The following is a 17,965-nucleotide window of genomic DNA, read 5'->3' as shown; positions in this document are numbered from 1 at the left end:
AGAGCAATTAACAATGAAGGGCTGCAGAGGAGGAAGGGCCAGATATTATAATTGGGTTCTTTGATCTCTACAGAATTTAAACAAATAAAAAGAAATCCCAGTGGTGCTTTTTGTGAGAACAGTGATAATTAGAATTCTTACAGTGATGTCTGAAATTTGTTAATCTCTGGTGTAGAGTCCTGTTTATCTTTGTAGCTTGGGGTTTTTTTAAGAATTTTTCTAATATGAAGCATAGAAGGAGTGCAGTTAATGCATCCTGTGCAGAAATGTCTGTCAGTGAGTTGTTCATGGACTAGCCTGGTTCTGTGATCCTGTCTGCCTTCGGGTTGATGCACTGTCATTCCCTGCAATCCATTTGTGCAGATGTTACTCAGTCTGTACCTCAAAAGCTCCAAATTGTCAAAGGAGATTCTGCCTTTTCCTTCAGGAGATTATTCTGTAGCTGCATACATACATTCCCCTGTCTCAGATTTTTCCCTGTTTAAATCTTCATGTCTTTCCATTGAAAATTGTCTGCCCCATTGTTTTTCTTTCTGGCTAAATGTGACCTTCAAATGATTTTAGGGTTTCATTACATTTCCATCTGTCTTACTGCTCAGAACTGTCCTTCCAAGCCCTTTCCTGGATTATAGAAAGATGATCCATGAAGGAGATTCTCTTTGGCTGACCTTGTCAAGATCACCAAGGAGAGATGGAGTACAAGGAGTGGATCTGAGAAAACTGATACCAAAGCAGGACATTTCTGAGAGGAAGGGAGCAAATTTGAACATCTTAAATAGAGATGTACGCTTATGAGGGGGGAGAACAAAGACTGAGTGTGTCCACTGAAATGAAGGGATGGGTTTCCATGGGAATCTGTCTTGCAAATAGGAAGGGAACCGTCAGCAGTAAACACATAGCTGGGGAGTGAAGAAATGGCTGGTGGGAGCAGAGAGGGAGCCTTGCACCTTGATACACAGGCTTCTTGCCAAGCCCGTGTCTTTTGTAGCATTGCTGGGATACAGTTACTTGTAAATAAAGGGAACAGCTTGTAAGTCTTGCTTCTGTTTGTAACACATCGGAAATCCTGAGGTCAGTTGCCAAGTGCAGTTAATTTGGCAGGAGAGCTGGTGGTGGCTGGGTGATTCCTGGTGCTTCAACAACTGAGAACTTGAGTGGGTGGCCAGTTTTTTCTGTGTAACTTTGAAAGTTCAGCTTGTTGCCCCAGAGGCTGTGCATGACATATGTAGGAATTGCATTTCACACCATGGGCGAGGAAGGGAAGACTGTCTGCTTTAGCTGTTTGATGGTCAAATCTATTTCTATTACTACCAGCCACACTTACATAGCTTGAAATACTGCTCAAGTAATCCTTCAAGTGAATCATGAATATTTGGGCACAGGGCGGTCACTGCAGTGTGAATGCAGTAATTCCATATAGATAATTATACAACAAGTTAAGTAAGTGGGAACAAGAGCTCTTTAGCTTCCAAACACTGCATAATACTTGGCTCTTGCCAGACGGAAGGAACATTGTGTCCCTCTGTCATGGTTTAACCCCAGCCAGCAACCAGCTGCTTTGCTCACTCCCCCACCAGCAGGATTTGGTAGAAAACTGGAATGGTAAGAGCTGGAAAAGTTGTGGGTTGAGATAAAGATAGGTTAATAGGAAAGGGCCATGCACACAAGCAAAGCAGAACAAAGAATTCATTCAGTGCTTCCCCTGGGCAGGCAGGTGTTCAGCCATCTCCAGAGAGCAAGGCCCCGTCACATGTAATGGTTACTTGGGAAGGCAGATGCCATCACTGAAACATTCCCTTCCTCGTTTTTCCCCCCACTCTACACACTGAGCATGATGTCACACAGTCTGGAATATCCCTTTGGTCAGTTTGGGTCACCTGGCCTGGCTCTGTCTCCTCCCACCCTCCCATGCACCCCTAAATTCCCTGCCAGTACAAAAACCAGAAAAGGCCTTGCCTGTGTGTAAGTCCTGCTCAGCAATAACACAAACATCTCTGTATTATCAACCCTGTGTTCAGCACAAATCCTAAACACAGCCACATACCAGCCACTGGGAAGAAAATGAACTCTACCCCAGCCAAAACCAGCACACCCTCCATCAGTCAGTTTTAGTAGAATCAAATCAGGCTTGATAATTCAGTGCTGTACTATGTCAGCTAACAATCGAGATGTTTCCTTGGTTGATGTTTTTAACTATAAGACAAATACCAAAGGCCTTAACTTTTAAGTCAGAGCTGTCAGAACACCACCAGTAAATATACTGTTTCTTAAAATGACACCGATTGGTTGTTTTTCTTTTCTTTCAACATTGGGTAAGTCAAGACTTTATCACCACTGCTACTTTGTAAGGGAATAAAGTCTGTGGCAGTATGAGAGTAAGCAGTAAATGAGACAAAATGTGACATGGGTTTGTAAAGAGTGGTAACACCAGTACAACCATGTTATTTTTTTCAAAGACTTTCCAGAGAGAGGAAGAAAAGGAAAAAGAAAGACCTCATCTGTCTGATGTCAGCAAAATGTTTTATATCATGCCATCTATATGGAAAAAGTGGGCATGAGTACAAGAACATCAAGATGGGTAGGGAGGAGGTGAGATGTGTAGATACTGCTCGTAGGAGAGGAAGGGGATTGCTGCTGGAGATCCTTTAGTGCCATGAACTTCTTTTCCTTGATAGCCACTAGCATAATAAAGTTAAATCATGTTCATGAATTGAGCTTATAGCAGAAATTTAGGAGGGTGAATGGGTTGGCAGTGTCTTCTGGGAGAAAAAATGTGACAGTGAAATATTATACAGAGTGAGATATAGAGATATATTTATAAAATATCTCCCTGTCATATATATATATAAGTTACTTTTAAATATATTTATAAAGATAAGCATCAAATTTAAGATATATACTAAAAGAAATAATAACATAAATAATAAAGTCATGTACCTGAGGTCTAATAATGAAAATCTTTGCCCTGAAAGGGGAGTTCCTCACATTTGGAAATGCCAGGGAAAAAAAAAAGATGTGAACATAGTTGTTCATGGAGGGATGAAAGGGAAGTATGGATAAAAATACTTAAGTTGAAGTAATCACATGACAGTGGATATATAAAGGAAGTATTTTCAGTACACTTAGAAGTTTAGATACCCTTGTACAAGAGACAGGTGAGCTTTAAACACTTTCAAGTCACTCCTGTTCCAGTAGCTTTAGGTTTGTGAAGATGATTAAAGAAATGGGAAGACTGTTGCAAGATGGAGAAAAGAGCATGGAGATCCTAGCTACTGTAAGAAATTAACCAGAGCACACATATTCCCCCTGAGTTTTAGACAGAGATGGGAGTATGTTTATATTAGTAATGATACTGATGCAAGAGAGGATATGCACAAATAGTTTATTAATCTATTTGGGCAGAAAATTATTAATTTCATAGCTGGAGCCCTCTCTCATTGGGCATTATAAGGATGGTGTCAGCTTGACCAGTTTGGGAGACCTGGGGTTCAAATCCATTCACCTATTGCTGACCAGAGTCATCTTCTCCCTCTCTGTAGTCCTTGATTAGATAATTTGTTGCTCAGCTGTGCTCAGTACCAGGCAAGGAGATTTCTATAGTGTTACAAGAAGAGGAAAACCTTGCTAGGTGATGGATTGTTCCAGGGAGTCATGCCTGAAGGGCATTTACGTTCCAAAACCTTCTGTAATAACAAAACCTTGTGGTAAAGGGAGTTGACATTGTTAAAAAGTGCTCCTTGTATAATTCCTTTGTGAAACTCTGAATACCAGCTGCAGGATGTTTGAGTAATCAGTACTGAGAAACACTCAGCAGTTTCAGGTAATGAAGCAGCAAGTCCCTGTAGCACAATTCCACTCTACGTGTGCAGTGAGTTCTCAGAAGACAGGGAATCTTCAGGTATGCTTTGTGCTGCCCTGTGTGCCTTAGATGTGATATTAATCATGTATAGATGCTTTCAGGGCAGCTCCCTGTCCTGAGATAAGCCAGAGTGATGTCACAGGGGAGAAAAGCAAAAGCTTTGTAGTGTGGAGCTTCCTTGTTAACATTCAGAGCATTAAATTACAATGAGACCTGACATCACAAGCAGAGCCAAAGATTGCATTAAATACCCATGAGTGCTGGGCAAGGCATTGGACAGTTTTGCCTGGTTCTTTTCCTAGAAGTACTCCTGCAGGCATTATTCAGTACAACTGGCTGTTTCTCCTTTTAACACTTTTTATTTGAGACAACTCTTTAAATAATGCAGGTCAGGTATTCTTACCCTGAAGTTTATTGGGTAAGGTGTTTAAATGCTGTTTGTTCTCAGGTCAGTTTCCTGAAGAAACTGGAAAACTTTGCTCTGGATTTCACACCTGCTCAAAAGTTTGCTTGGCCACCTTCACACTGAACACTTCTCCCTGCATGGGATGTGCCATAAGAGATCCTAAGTGCACAGGAGTGCTGGGCTCCATCACAAATGTGGTGCCTGTTCATGTCCATCACACCTGCACTGGCTGAAAGTAACCACCAGGCCACTGGGTGTCCCTGCTCTGGGTGCCTGGCTGCCATGCGGGTCTGAGGCTCCCTGGGGATTATTTCCCTGCTCTGCAGGGGAGCCTGCACTGACACAGCCATGCAAATTCACCAAGCTGAATCACGGGGCCTCTATGAATCCCCTGCAGGGTTGTCTCTGCTCCAAGCAGTAGGTGTCAGTGTGCATCTGTCATAAAGGAGGTGCAAGTGAAAAACATTAGGAATCCTGAATAAAGTTGCTTTTAGTTGGGTTAGTTCTCTGTGTAGTTACAAAGTAGTGTAAAAAAATAATTTACCCGTTTAAAGGAGGGATAATTTGATCTGAGTTTGTGAAAGTGAAGGTGCTGAGAAAATAATGAAAGCATGTCCTCTGTGTGGTGGGACATCCCTGTAACTAAGAGCACACCCCTTTTGTTTTTAAACTCATTATTTTCATATTTTGTAAGCCATCACAACACTTCTCTTTGGTGAAAGTGTGTCAAATAAAGTAGTTGCCTTGAAATGGATCCCACATGAGTTTGCAGTATTGCATGTCACAGTGTGGAGAGTGGATAGCATTTAGACCATATAAATACCTATGAATAGGAACTTCCTAGATCAGGGATTGAAATACTATGTTCAGGACTTCAGGAATTTCCCATCTGTTATGGCAAAGCCATTTAAATATCCTCAACCTTGCTGGAATAGCAAAATGGTAAAAAAGTTTTTGCATCTATCAAAGCTTTCTTACTGTTGCACTCAGCTTTTAAAAAAGCAAAAACAAGAACAAAAGCCACCTTTGCTTCCTGAATAAAGCAGATGGACTGTAACATGTCAGCAACAGGTGACTTTAATACCAGACTGCAAGTATAGCTTATGAATTAGGCCATTAAGTATTATCAAGAATTAATTAAATGACTTCATAAATTAAAACCCAGTCTGGGAAAACACTGTGCCAGTATGTCAGTTTCCTAGTTTGCTCTGTTGGATGTTTTTTTGTTGCTGTTTTTGTCTAGATGCTAAGATATTTTGCTCAATTGTGGCATGAATGAAAGAAATCAGGAGAATATCCAACTCATTGATATCCAACATCTGCTATCACAGGATGCCCAACACAGACCAGACAAGCTGCAGGCATTACATGAGAGAATTCTCACTCTGGTGCACATCTTTTAAACTTAGGGAGGACTAGTTAGGAGGTGCAGGTGAGATTTAATGGTGGTGGAAGATAGCACCTTCTTGTCCTTGAGGCTGAAACAGAAAAAAGGAGGCCATGCAGTAAGAGTTTGCCTTACGTGTGAAGTAAGACATTATCTAGGGCTGATAGAGCACCTCTGAAAGTGAGCAAAAGACTTGGGTAAACAACTTAGACAAAACTAGGAAGTGCTAGAGGTCAGACTTCCCAGAATGAAAAGCATGAGGGTCATAAGAAATCAGTTCAAAAGTTCATGGCACTCTAAACAGCTGTGTGCCTTTATGCAGGTTTTCTGGCTGGCTTTCTGAAAGTAAAAGTCCCCCAACACTGGGAAGCTGTCCTGCTGCCTTCAGTCACCTGAGGAGAACCTGTAATTTCTATGAGATTTCTATTTCTCAGCATGCTCTGCAACAGCAGCTGCATAATCTAATAAAGATAATCTGTTGAGATAATTGACTGTATGTATCAGTGAAATGGAGCAGATGTGAGGAGAAAATAAAAAAAATAATGAACTGGAGCAGGGCAGGAGTTCCATTGTCCGCATGATTTGCTGAGCAGGGCACTGCCTGCACAGGCAGGCACAAGAGCCAAGAGGGCTCTTCAGGCATGGCTCACCCAGCCTGCTCCCCAGAAATCCAACAGCAGAGCGGCTTCTGCCACCCAAGAAGTTTGGAAAACCCCGCAGGATACACCCTGCCTGCTTGTCTGGGCTCTGCAATCCTTCCAGGGTGGTGCCTTTGCCTGCGTTTGCCAACGTGCTCTTGCACTGCCTGTTCTGTCCTGCAGAAGGCTCGGGTCCTAAAACCACTGTGTAACTCTCTCTCCTCCACCGTTTGTTTTGGATGGGAAGTTCTTCGGTGTAAGAAAGGTTGGTGGAGAGTAAGTAAAGCAATTTAGTAACACATTCAAATTAAGTTGCAAAATGAAACGGCCAAGAAAGTTACCAACTGTGGAATTAAAAGGAAGCTAGTGTATCTAGAAAAACTCTGATTTAAAATCTCTGTCTTACTGAGAGGGGGCTAATAAAAGAGCATTAACTTAGCACAGAGCTAAGGATAAACTTGGATTCAGTACAATAAAATCAGAATATCAGAGCTTAGTTTTGTAGTCATCACTCAGCTGGCATGTATGGGATATATACTTCCTTGTTATTTGTCAGTAGTTTGAAAATCACCATGTTACTCTCTTTCTTACAGAACCTATATTGCCTGAATAGGGTTTTTCTAGATACAGGAAATTAATTGTTATGCATCATTAAAACTAGTCAGGTTAATATACTTAAAACTGAATTGGTGTTAATAAAGTACACAGTTAACTAAATAGTTAACTAACTAACTAACAAAAGCACACAGTGAATTAGAATGTACTGGGTGTTAGAAAAAAATTGTATTGGTAGAAATAAATAAATCTATATCCTAGGGATGTTTTAAAAAGCTAAAATCCAAACAATCCTTTCTTCCTCTCCAGTATCACTTTCCTGGCATGAAAACAGAGAAGAAAAGTATGATATGAAAGACAGCCTCACTCAGTTTGGCTTGCATGTAATAATACTATTAAAAGGTGATACAGCCTTAATTTACTCCCATGGGTGTAGGAGCTGTAGCAAGCACATGAATTGTGTCTTACAATGTGGGTTAGCCCACATTAGCACGATAGCACCTTACTTGTTAATTTGTCTCTGTGGGAGATATATTAACATCCAGGTCTTAAAAATTAGTTTTGGGCTGGGAAGAGGCCACATAGTTCCTATAAGCAAACCAGAAAGCAAGTAGGGAGCTTGAAATGTGCACTTCAAATTCCAATGCCATCCTGTAGTTGATAGTCAAGATGTTAGATGTGGGAGAGTGTGATCTTGCAAATTTTGTTTCCTGTATGCAGGTATTTTATCTGTAATAATAGGTACAGTAATAGTTGTTTGCATGTCTTCATGAAATTATCTGCATGGCATAACTGCTCAGGTCCTGCTCAGGTAATGTGGAACATACTGGCAAGTCCATGGCTGCTCTCCTGGTGTGCCACCACTCCAGTGACCTGTGCTGGGACTGGAGAGTGGCACTGAGTGAGGCTGGGACTGGCAAGGATGTGTGTGTGGTTAGAGCCAGGTGAGCACACCAGCTCAGCCTGAAGCACGCTGCAAGTGTAATTTGCAGCTGGGTGTTCGTGGGGAGGAGTCACACCGGTTGTGGGTTTTGTTAAAATAGCTGTAGTGACCCCTCATTTATCCTTCTCTTCCTCTGTTGCCTGCCTTCTACCCAAGTGACATTCAAACCCAGTAAAGCCACAGAGTGGTTATCTGAGAGAGAGCTGCAGTTTCTAAGCTGGCTCCAGCCCCATACAGTGAAGTGCAAAGTATTCAGGGGAAGCAGAGAGGAAACCTTTGGGTAGCAAAGGCAAATCAGCTGTTGATGGTTCTGCAATGAAATTATTTGAGAGAAACTGGTGAAGACTGAAACAATGAGTGGCTATTTTGGCAGGAAGAACGTCTTACATCCAGCTTGGCTTTTGTACCCTGACCACATTTTACTGGGATTTATCAGCCAGCTGTACTCTGCTGATGTGGGGATAATTTGAAATGAAACCCCTAGGCCTGTAGTTTATTTGACTTAAGGGAGGTCGCAGGAAGGATGAAAAGGCAGTGCCACCTTATCTGCAAGGCTGAGTCAGCTGAGTCAGTGGATGAAGAAGGGGCAGGATGGGACTCAGCTTGGCAGAGGGAGGAAAGCAGTGACACCTGTGCCAGGTCAGCTTGTTCAGAAGGGCTCTGAACAGCAAGTGATAACATCTACACTTGTGTCAGCTCTTCCTGAGCCTGATAACAGACTGAGGTAAAAACCAGAGAAGCATGCATAGATTTTATTTTTTAAAATGTGAAGCAAAGAATATGAATATGTTATTTGAGTATGTTTAAAGAGAGAATAGTTAAACAGAGAGAGCAGTTAAATATTAAGTGTATACATTTTCAAGTCAGCTTCCAAAGACAAAGACTGCTGTCATGAGGATAAAACATCATCAGCAGAAAGCCCACAAGAAAAGAAAAAATCTGTAACATGTTGAGGTTGAAATACTTGCTGTTAGACCTTTGCCTATTTCATGGGAATGACAGGGAAATTAATTGTTGAGGATATTGACTTGTCAAAATATGCCACGTCACAGTGGGAGTGAAAATTCCTTAAGGGGAAAACCTGTGACCTATGTACACAGTTGTTGTTGAGACAGCTCAGACCTTTGAATCTTAGCACTGCAAAGAGCAAGAGGTTTTAAGACCTTATTTTGATAATAAGATCTACCTTTCTTTTCTTTTTTTTTTTCTTTTGTACAGTACCCACGTATCCCAAGTCAGTAGCAACGTTCCTGCTACAGGAGAGTAAGTGTCTTTTACAATTTTGTAGCTATCTTTCTTGGAGCTTTTTAAGGTATTGCTGGTTATTCTTTGATTTCTCTTTAAGAGTTGTTCTTACATAAACAAAAAAAGAGACAGTGTTTCCCAGAGCAATTAATCTACAACAATAATAAATCACTTCCTCCTGAAAACTTCTCAGGCCCTTGGTTCTTTACTCACTGTGCCTGTGATGTTTTGCTTAGGCAGAACATGCGTATTTTGAGAAGTTTTTTGCTCTCTGTCATCTTCTTGCTCTTGTTTGCTCCCTATTGCATCCCAGCAGAGGACATGACCTGACCCTACTGCTGTAACTGGGAGGAGCAGAGCTAAAATGAGTTGGCTCCTTTGCTGGAGCTGGGAATCCCCAGTGGCTGATGGGTTTGCAGAACTGATCTTTGTCAATAGTGAAATACAGACATACTTGTCTAGTTAAACCATCTGGGCTTTTGCAGTTGCTAAGGTCTTCTGACTTCTCCAGGAACTGCAGTCTCAGCTGACTTTCAAGTGCAGCAATTTAGCACAGCTTTTGTAAAGGAGAAATGAGCCCAAGCACAGATTCCCATACTGTAGCTACTCAGTTGAAAATTCACCAGCAAATCCTGAAATAATATTTTAATTATGGCAAAAACAGTAGAAGCCATACATGGACTTTGGACATGCAAGTTTGAAAAACCCATTCTTCAGTGACTGCTTAAAGCATTGTGAGAAACAGAGATGGGATGGGGATGTATACAAAAACATGTTTCTGTATGATCTCTTTGGAAAAAAAAAATCTTTTTCCCATAAAAGCTTCCTCTGATGAAGGAAGGAAGGGAATCTGACAAGAGAATGGCAGTACCAAAACAAAAATTCATTTGTGTTGAAAGTTCAAGTAGTCCCACACCTTTAACTGATGCAACTGCAGGGACTCTCTTGTGGTGGCTTGTGTGGAAGCTATCTTAGTGCCATTGAGTGTGAGAGTGGTCTCACATCAGTGTCAGGGTGGCTGTGGATGCACAAGAATGTGGCCCAAGAATGTGTAAAAATGGCATGAACTCAGAACAAAACCCATGCTTGGTCACAATGTATGTGAGGAGTTCACAGTGAGCTACTGCATATTGTCATCCCTCTGTGAGACAGAAGTGAATCATCTTCTTGCAGGTGATCCATTGCCTTACTGAGCTTGTTTTGCACAACAGACGTGACCCCTGTCAGCATGGCCCGGTATCAAATGCAATTTTGTCACAGCAGGGGTTTTTAAGTGGAGGATGAAAGTCAGGCACCAATGTCTGTAGTTGCAGTAAGTAAAATTAGTTGTTTTACTGAAATTTCAGACATCCCTAGAAATAAAAAGAGCAATAATAATTGGGAAGGCTCAGCTATTCCGAGGGACTTGAACCAGTGGGTATCTGAAGATTTCGGCATTGCTCTTTGCATATGTCGTAGCGCTGGGACATTTTGTGCTGCCATCCTAAGAAAACATAACCCACAGATACCCTTGTTTTATTTATTGTTGAAGAGAGGGAGCTCCACAAAATCTTTGAGCTCAATTGACCTTATTTTTCGGCTTGACAGGTATTTAGAGAAGACAATCCGCTCAGCCGTGGAGCAGCATCTCTTTGATGTTCATGGCTCAGGCGGCCAGAGTTCAGAGGACTCTGAATCCGGGACGTCTTCAGCCTCTTCTAATGTGTCTGCCAGGCAGAGAAGGCGACACCACAAAGAGCAGGAGGAAGCCCGGAGAAACAGAGACATGTATGAGCCTGATTTCTTTGTTTTGGAAAGTCTATTTAAGTCTACCCCAGTCATGTCTTCTTATCAAGGCAATGCTGCGTTCTGTTATGAGAGGCACTGACCTTTGCCCTGACTGCAGTGCCCGTGCAGAGCTCCATTGCATCAGTCAGAGCTGGGAAATATAGAGTTTGCTAGATCATGGAGTGGGGCAGAGCATGATAAAAATCTAGGGGGGTTATGCAGTCAAGTTTTTAATTACAGTATTTGGAATTGGTGACTTACGGTATTTGTTGCATTAGTGGAATTTCCCAAGCAGTTGGCTCTGCTGCCTTTAACTTTTTTTAGATAAAAACATTGGGCTCAGCTGCTTTTCTGAATTCAGAATGTCTTCAAAAATGAGATTAAGTTCCACTTTTGTGTGTGGAGGCACAGCTTGTGTTTGGGTTTAGTGAGGAGACTTGGGAGTTTGTCTGAAATCAGAAAAATCTTCCTTTTGATTAATCAGAATCTAAAATTTTTTTTTTTATCCACCCTATTACGCAAAGTTTAAGCATGACTTAGTAGTGAATTTCCTTAAATGTCTGTCAAAGAGTGAAGATAATACCTGTTTTTCCATTCATACTTCTCTAGTTGTGACATCTATTGTGTGGTACAGATGTATTACCACCACAGCTTTAACCAACTTGTTACACAAGGCACAGCTGTGTTTGAGAAACCGTAGCACAGACAAGGCCAGGTTCAACTCTTGTGTTTATCTGTAACACAGCACTAGCTCTTGTAAGGAATGTGTATGCCTCACTGCAGTATTGGATTGCTAGGGTTTGAAGTTGATTCCAAAATGAACATCTAGTCTCCTGTTGTTGTTTCCTGGGTGCTGAATTCCCCAAATTTTATTGGATCTGTGCCTTCTTATATGAAGCTACAGGTGCATAGCCATCGATACCTCACGTTAATATTGCATCCGTGGTAGTTCCCAAAATGTGTCAGTGCTGCTCTTGTACAAAAAATCTGTAGTTACCAAAAAAAAAAACAAAAAAACACCACCATTTTCACAGTGAATCAAAATACACTGTAAAGGTGGCCTGGGAAATTGGCTCTTGCAAGTCACCGAAGTATCTGGCCGCAGCTCTAAAGTAGTTTTTCTTGTTAAGTAGCCCTGCTGACAGGCTTCTCAGGTAAGTAGGTCAGAGACTGGCTAGTGTACGTGTTCGGAAGCATATAGTACTGCAGGGCTTTTCTTCAACTCTGAGTTACAGAGCTGCCTCTAGATATGACTGACACAGTCACTCAGGCTCAGTCCAGAAAGCTGGAGCCAAGGATTTAAAGCACATTGGAAGATTTGAATGCTGGCTGTGGTCCAAATTGTTTTCTCTGGTTCCTTTAGGTCAGATTGCTGGGATTTCTCTGGGTAAATTACTGAAATTGAGAATTCCTTTCAAAATGTTTTTTTGTTGTTTTTTTGATTGTTAGTGACTTCATCTCCTTGCCTTGTGATGGATGGATCACAAGAGGATTTGTAATGTCACAAAATGGGACTACAGGCAGGAAGAGTGTTTATCACAAAATCACATAGGTGAACTCCCAGGCTTTGAAGATTACATGATCTACAGGCTCTGATGTGTAATTGGTCTGCTGAAGGGTTTGTAAAAACTTCCACAAAGGCAAATGTGTTATCTTAGAAGTTTAGTCAGAGATTTATCATACCTCTTTGTATCTCTTTTCCACCAACAAAACCTAGAGATCTGTCATCTAGAAAGTCACTGGAACCTTCTAGTTTTGTTTTTGTTCTGAATACTTGCCGTGCTGGCACTGTCCAGATACTGCAGAGTAACTGGTTTCTTATCACACCAGTCAAGTCTAGAGGAGTTCTCCTGCTGTTCGTGAGAGCAGGCTTTGGAGTTGCACAGCACTGTGTAAAACAGCCACACAGAGTTAGCAAATGTTCCAGATTCAGTGTCAAGTGTAATAAGCAAGCTGCCTTTAGCCCCTGGCAGGGTCATGAGATGCCTTGTGTTTCTCCTGTTCCCATGGTGTAGTGATGTGTATGTGCATCTTCACTGCTGGGCAAAGTAGAGGGAGGACTACTTAACAAGTGGTAAATGGAAAGCTGCCTGCTGAAGGATCCAGCAGGGCTAGATAAGCCAAATGCCAGGCTTCTGGTAAACAGGCACAAACCCTGCAAGCCCAGAGAGTCCCAGCAAGTGCATCACGTGGTGACTTAGGGCTGGCTGTCCCATCCCCTTCCCAACCCAGCAAAACAGTCCTCTGTCCTGGCAGTTGTGTTAGCATTGCAGAGGTACATTCCCTTTTATGTTTTGTGTCATTCCCAAATAGAAATCAAGCATTTGGCTGAAGCACCACCCGGTCCTGCTCTTGCATTTGAGAGTTATGAGTAAGAGGGCCAATTATGCAGTGTCATGCACCAGAGGAGAACCCTGGACCGCAGCTGTGAATCACTTTTCTAAATTAAAAGCTCGTGTCTCAAAGGAAAATATGGTTCATACTCTATAAAAATTGCACAGGCAGCCAGGGGCTAGTCCAGCTTCCATGTGGAGGCTTCTGTGTGTTTGGTTTAGTGGCAAGTGAATTAAATCCCAAACATGGATCCTTACAGCTTTTTCAACTGAGGTGTATGCAATTGGGTTGTGCTCCTGAGTGGGATTTGGCATTGCACAGTGTGTGGTTTTGGCTGCATTGGGAAGAACCAGAGATGGTGGTTTCATAGGGAATAGATGGTGTTGCTGGAACTGCACCAGCCCATATGATGTAGTTCCCTATTGCTACCATAAATGTAGTGAGAGAGTGTTTTAAGCAACCTCTTGCTGTAATGACCCTTTTCTTTTTAGGGAAGTTGTCAACAAGGAGAACATTCCCTCTGGATTCAGCAGTCTTGAAGATTGTATTCTAGCTGCTCAAGATGTAGAAAAATTACAAGACGCCAGCTCCGGATACCTTAGTGAAAGGAATAAATCAAAGCGGCAGAAATCCAGCACCAAGCTCTCAGAGCTTAATGACAACCAGGACAGTCCTGTGGTAAGCCAGCACGCTGCACTGTTTGATGTCTGTTACTAGGATGGGAAAAGCTCTTTTTTTATTTCAGTGCACATCTGTATCCCTTAGGTAGTCATTTTTGCCTGCAGTACAGGCCTCAGTGCCTATTTTGGACTATGGGAAACACTGGATCTGACACTTGTAACCCTTGTGATGAGGCAACTGAGGAGCCATATTTCTGCTGTGATACTCCATGTGTGTCATCTTCTCTGTCTACCACTTTTTGCTTTTTTCTTTTGAATTTGGTGAAGCATTTTGGAAAGCATAAAAGGATATAGGTCTTTTTCCCAGTCTTTCAGAAGCTTTGCAAGGAGTTTGAACCTTAGATGTAGGTTCTCATGTTCACATCAAGTTTATTTTCATATTCTTGCTAAGCACTAGATTTCAAGTGACTGCTTGATAATGAGATGGCAAAGGTATTTTATGCCATTTCCCTAAAGCCTGTGTTTTGCTGTGGTGCTTGCAATTTGCAAAGCACTTTGAAGTGTGTTGGTCCAAAAGATGATCCCTCTATTCACTTTTTACTGAAGACATCAATGACTTTGTTATAACATTGTAAAAATTTGGAATACTGTAGAACTTTTCCAGCATATTTTTGTGTGACCTTCACAGTAGAGGACAGTTTGCCTACTTTTACAAGCTGTAGAATAAGACTGGTTCACCTTCCTTCCCTCTCAGCCAGAGCAAACACTGACTGGGGTGTCAGCAGCTGAGAAACCACACTGTGCTTCAGTGCAAGGTTTGCATGCAGTGGCAGAAGTGCTGTGCCTGCACCAAGCATGCATTGCATGGTTAACAGGAAAGCAAGAGCTGTGTGAAAACGCTGTCCTGACCTATAGGGCATTTCCTTCAGTGATGCTTGATTAAGTTTTAGAGCCTGCTGAAAGCAAGTTCTTAATCTGACCTGTGTTTGGACTCGCTTTGTTTAGATCACAAAATTGCAATGATCTGATATTCTTACCCTGTGCAGAGATTCTAGAGAGAGGTGGATTTGCATTTCATTATGATCAAAAGAAGGCAAGATGCCAAAAATTGTACACTGTGCTCAATTTAGTAACTTAAATTTAGTGCTCAGTATCCACAATCTTCTCATGTGATACTTCATGAAAGCAGAGTGAGACAGACGCATTCACACTTCTGTCTTTGCTTGTAGCAATGCACTTTAAGATAGGCAAAGGTCTACTTTTCATCACCTTTTCTCTGTGCCTGTGGAGTCTAAAGCAGTTTCAATGTAAATGAGAGTTTTTATCAGGATTTAAGAAGTACTGATGAAAGTGTCCACTTGTGCTGCAGATCTGAAAAGCATTCATGAAGTCTTCAACTGTGGCCAGAAGAAATGTCCTCATACTTAGCTGTGCCCACTGGACTTTACCCTGCCTGCCCCTCATTTTTTGATCTCTTGAAGGGCAAAGGCTGAAAGGAGTGGAAAATGAACTAATCTTGTATTAAAAGCACATTTTCCAAGATGACCAGCAGTGTGGTTCTTGCTTGCTCTGCTGTAGGAAATGTCAGAGTGGGACGATCACCTGCAAGTATCATTATGAAACATCTTGCAGAGAGCATGGTGCTATTGTTTTGGAAGAGCAGAAGCTGCTTTTTAAGTTTTAATGAGTATGTTTATTACATACTTGCATTTCAGAGACTGCCAGAAGGATGTGTGATTGTTTAGCTTTCTTTTGGCTACACCTTTACACATCAAATAATAACCCCAATTAGGCTACCTACTTGGATTATAACATAACATGCACCTTAGCATTTACTAATAGGCCTTTGTCATGTAAACAAGTTTGTGATGTTGTCTCTCCTTAAACACCCTTTTCTGAGTATTCCTTTTTTTCAAAGCCTGAAAGAGTATAGTATGTAGGACAGTGTGGGGAAGCTTTCCTCTGAGCTGTCTGATTGCATCTGGCTCAAAAGCACAAGTCAGTGGTGGAGAAACTGTCAGCTCTACTTAGATTCCCAAGCAAACCAACCACAAAGCATTAAAAGCTTGTAATTGCATTTTAGGGGCATGGTAACCAGGTATCAGTAGGACTCCAAGAATCAAATTAGGCAAGGCTAGAATAACTGACCTGTGTCACCATATGGGGCTGGAGGTGTAGCACATAAGAGAAGGCTGCCCCAGGAAGTCTGTGCATGTAGTTTCCAGGGCAGAAACCCACTTCCTTCTATTTTAGAGGGACTTGCCCAAAACCCAGGGTAGAAAGCCTCCTTGACATGTGCTCAAAGTGGCCACATGGCTTGTCCTCACAGTACTCAACAGTGCTAATGTTCTTAATGGTAGCCAAGACAAATCTCAGAACATGAGGTCACAACCAGTTGGATTGTTTGCCCTGCATTCCTATGAGCCCAGCATTACATCTGTGCAGTCAGTCTCTTTTCATTCTTATGCCTGTTTGAGAAGAAACTAAGGAAGGGTTTGGCTGAGAAGTGGAGGATTTTCTAACATGAACAGAAAGGAGTTCTGCTGAGAGGTTACTGTGGATTTTGCTGCCTGCTCTTACCGGAGTTGCACAGACCAAAGAATTGCTCCCAAGCCTAGGCTGTCTGTCAGTCTGTAAAATGGGAGCTGCCAAGGTACCATGCAGCTTTATTCTGTTCTGACATTTGAGGTTGTCTGATGAAAGAGACAAAGCAGTGAGCAGTTGGGTTTTCTTGCAGTTTATGGGCAATAAAGTGTGGGGTTTGTTTAGTGCAGTGGGCAGTAGTGTGAGTGTTACCTTTTTCCTAGAAATCCTGTTGGATCTTTCTGTATTTGATCTGTTTAATGGCCTGCAGCTTGAATCTGTTTCTCATATATATCTTACTGCTTTAATATTTACTGTATTGCAGAGTGTGGAAAGCTTTAGCTCATCCAAGCCTATAGACAGAACAGGACCTGATGACATGGAAATTTTATCTGAAGAAAGGTGATTTTAATCTTATTTTATGTATTTATATGTTTTCCTTTCCCTGTGGTTGTAGAACATCCTGAGAGATCTCCCACCCAGGCTGTGGGAGTGACATGTGTGCCACAGAACAGATACCCACCATGTTAACTTCCAAGCAGAGCTTCATGGAGGCAGAGTGTGTGTTGTATGGGCTTTGCCCTGCAGCAAATGCCACCAAGGCTCTTTTCCCAGCCTGATAGGAATGTCACTGAAGGTGCTGATGGTGCAGACTTGAAAAGAAATCAGCTGTGGAGCACCCGAACCAGCTGTGCACAGGAATGCAGGGCCTGTCTCACCTGCCTCTGGGTTGGGAATCCAGCCCTTTCCCTTGAGCTTCACTGTTCTGTGAGAGCTGTGCAGCCTCACTCTGCTCACCTGAGATGACAGTTTCTCTCAACAATAACATTTGTTGGGATAGGTTTGAATTAAGGGCATTGGAATTAAATTACATAATTGTTCTCAAGTAGCTCCTGAGAGGAAGCAAAAAATGCATAGTTTAGCAGCTTGAATGTTGCAGCCCAGAGAGTCCCTTCATTTATTGTGTGAATTAGTGAGTGTGCAGGATTAGCAAGAATGTAAAAACCTTTGTGTGCAGAAGTCCTGCTTGTTTTTGTTAAAAGACAAGTCTGGTTTTGTGTTTGTAATATGTTGGTTTGTTTTTGTTTTTGTTTTTTTATAGCAAAGAGAGTGAAAACGATGAGGTTTTTTTCAGGCATTCTCAGGTTAGTATTTTTTTGTTGCTGTTTTTGTGTTTCAGTTTTGTGGTCTCTAAATGAGCATTTTATTGAGCAGAAACAAGTAGTTATGCATATAGTTTTGTTTTCACAAGAAAAATAGAGTTAGCATATAGTTTTTCTGTCCCTACCCCTGCTTTTTATTTACATAGTTTAGGGAGCTTCTCAACCACTGGGGAGTCTGATAGCTTCTGTTTCAGTCCTTTTGATCCCTCCTTGCCAAAAAGGGAAGGATCACTGAATTCAGCACTGTGGTTTAAGTGACGTGAAGTTCCCTTATTAATTATGGCAAACAGGACGTCTGACTTCTTATCTTTCAGGGTTGTAAGATTAGCTTGTCTCTCTTGATTTTGCTGAAATCATTTGGCCTTTTATTTATCATTTCCTACTGCAGCCTGTTGCTCTTGAACATAGGTGTCTGTAATCCATTTGTCTTAGAAAACTGGATCGCCTCCTGCTTCTTTCTAAGCT

At 41.8% G+C, this 17,965-nt stretch overlaps 1 protein-coding gene across 2 annotated transcripts in view; it reads left to right on the top strand.

The window, feature by feature from the left end:
• Positions 1–17,965, top strand: part of FAM13A (family with sequence similarity 13 member A) — a 122,566-nt gene that overhangs the window by 68,165 nt on the left and 36,436 nt on the right. For both annotated transcript variants that reach the window (XM_036382321.2, XM_036382320.2), the window contains 5 exons: positions 9,007–9,051; positions 10,621–10,800; positions 13,626–13,812; positions 16,663–16,739; positions 17,440–17,482. In XM_036382321.2, coding sequence (XP_036238214.2) covers positions 9,007–9,051; positions 10,621–10,800; positions 13,626–13,812; positions 16,663–16,739; positions 17,440–17,482 — 532 coding nt within the window. The remainder of the gene's footprint in view (positions 1–9,006; positions 9,052–10,620; positions 10,801–13,625; positions 13,813–16,662; positions 16,740–17,439; positions 17,483–17,965) is intronic.

The sequence above is a fragment of the Molothrus ater genome, chromosome 4, assembly GCF_012460135.2.
Source record: "Molothrus ater isolate BHLD 08-10-18 breed brown headed cowbird chromosome 4, BPBGC_Mater_1.1, whole genome shotgun sequence".
Lineage (NCBI taxonomy): Eukaryota > Metazoa > Chordata > Aves > Passeriformes > Icteridae > Molothrus > Molothrus ater.
The sequence above is the reverse complement of the archived record's forward strand: the minus strand, read 5'-3'. Positions and strand labels throughout refer to the sequence as shown.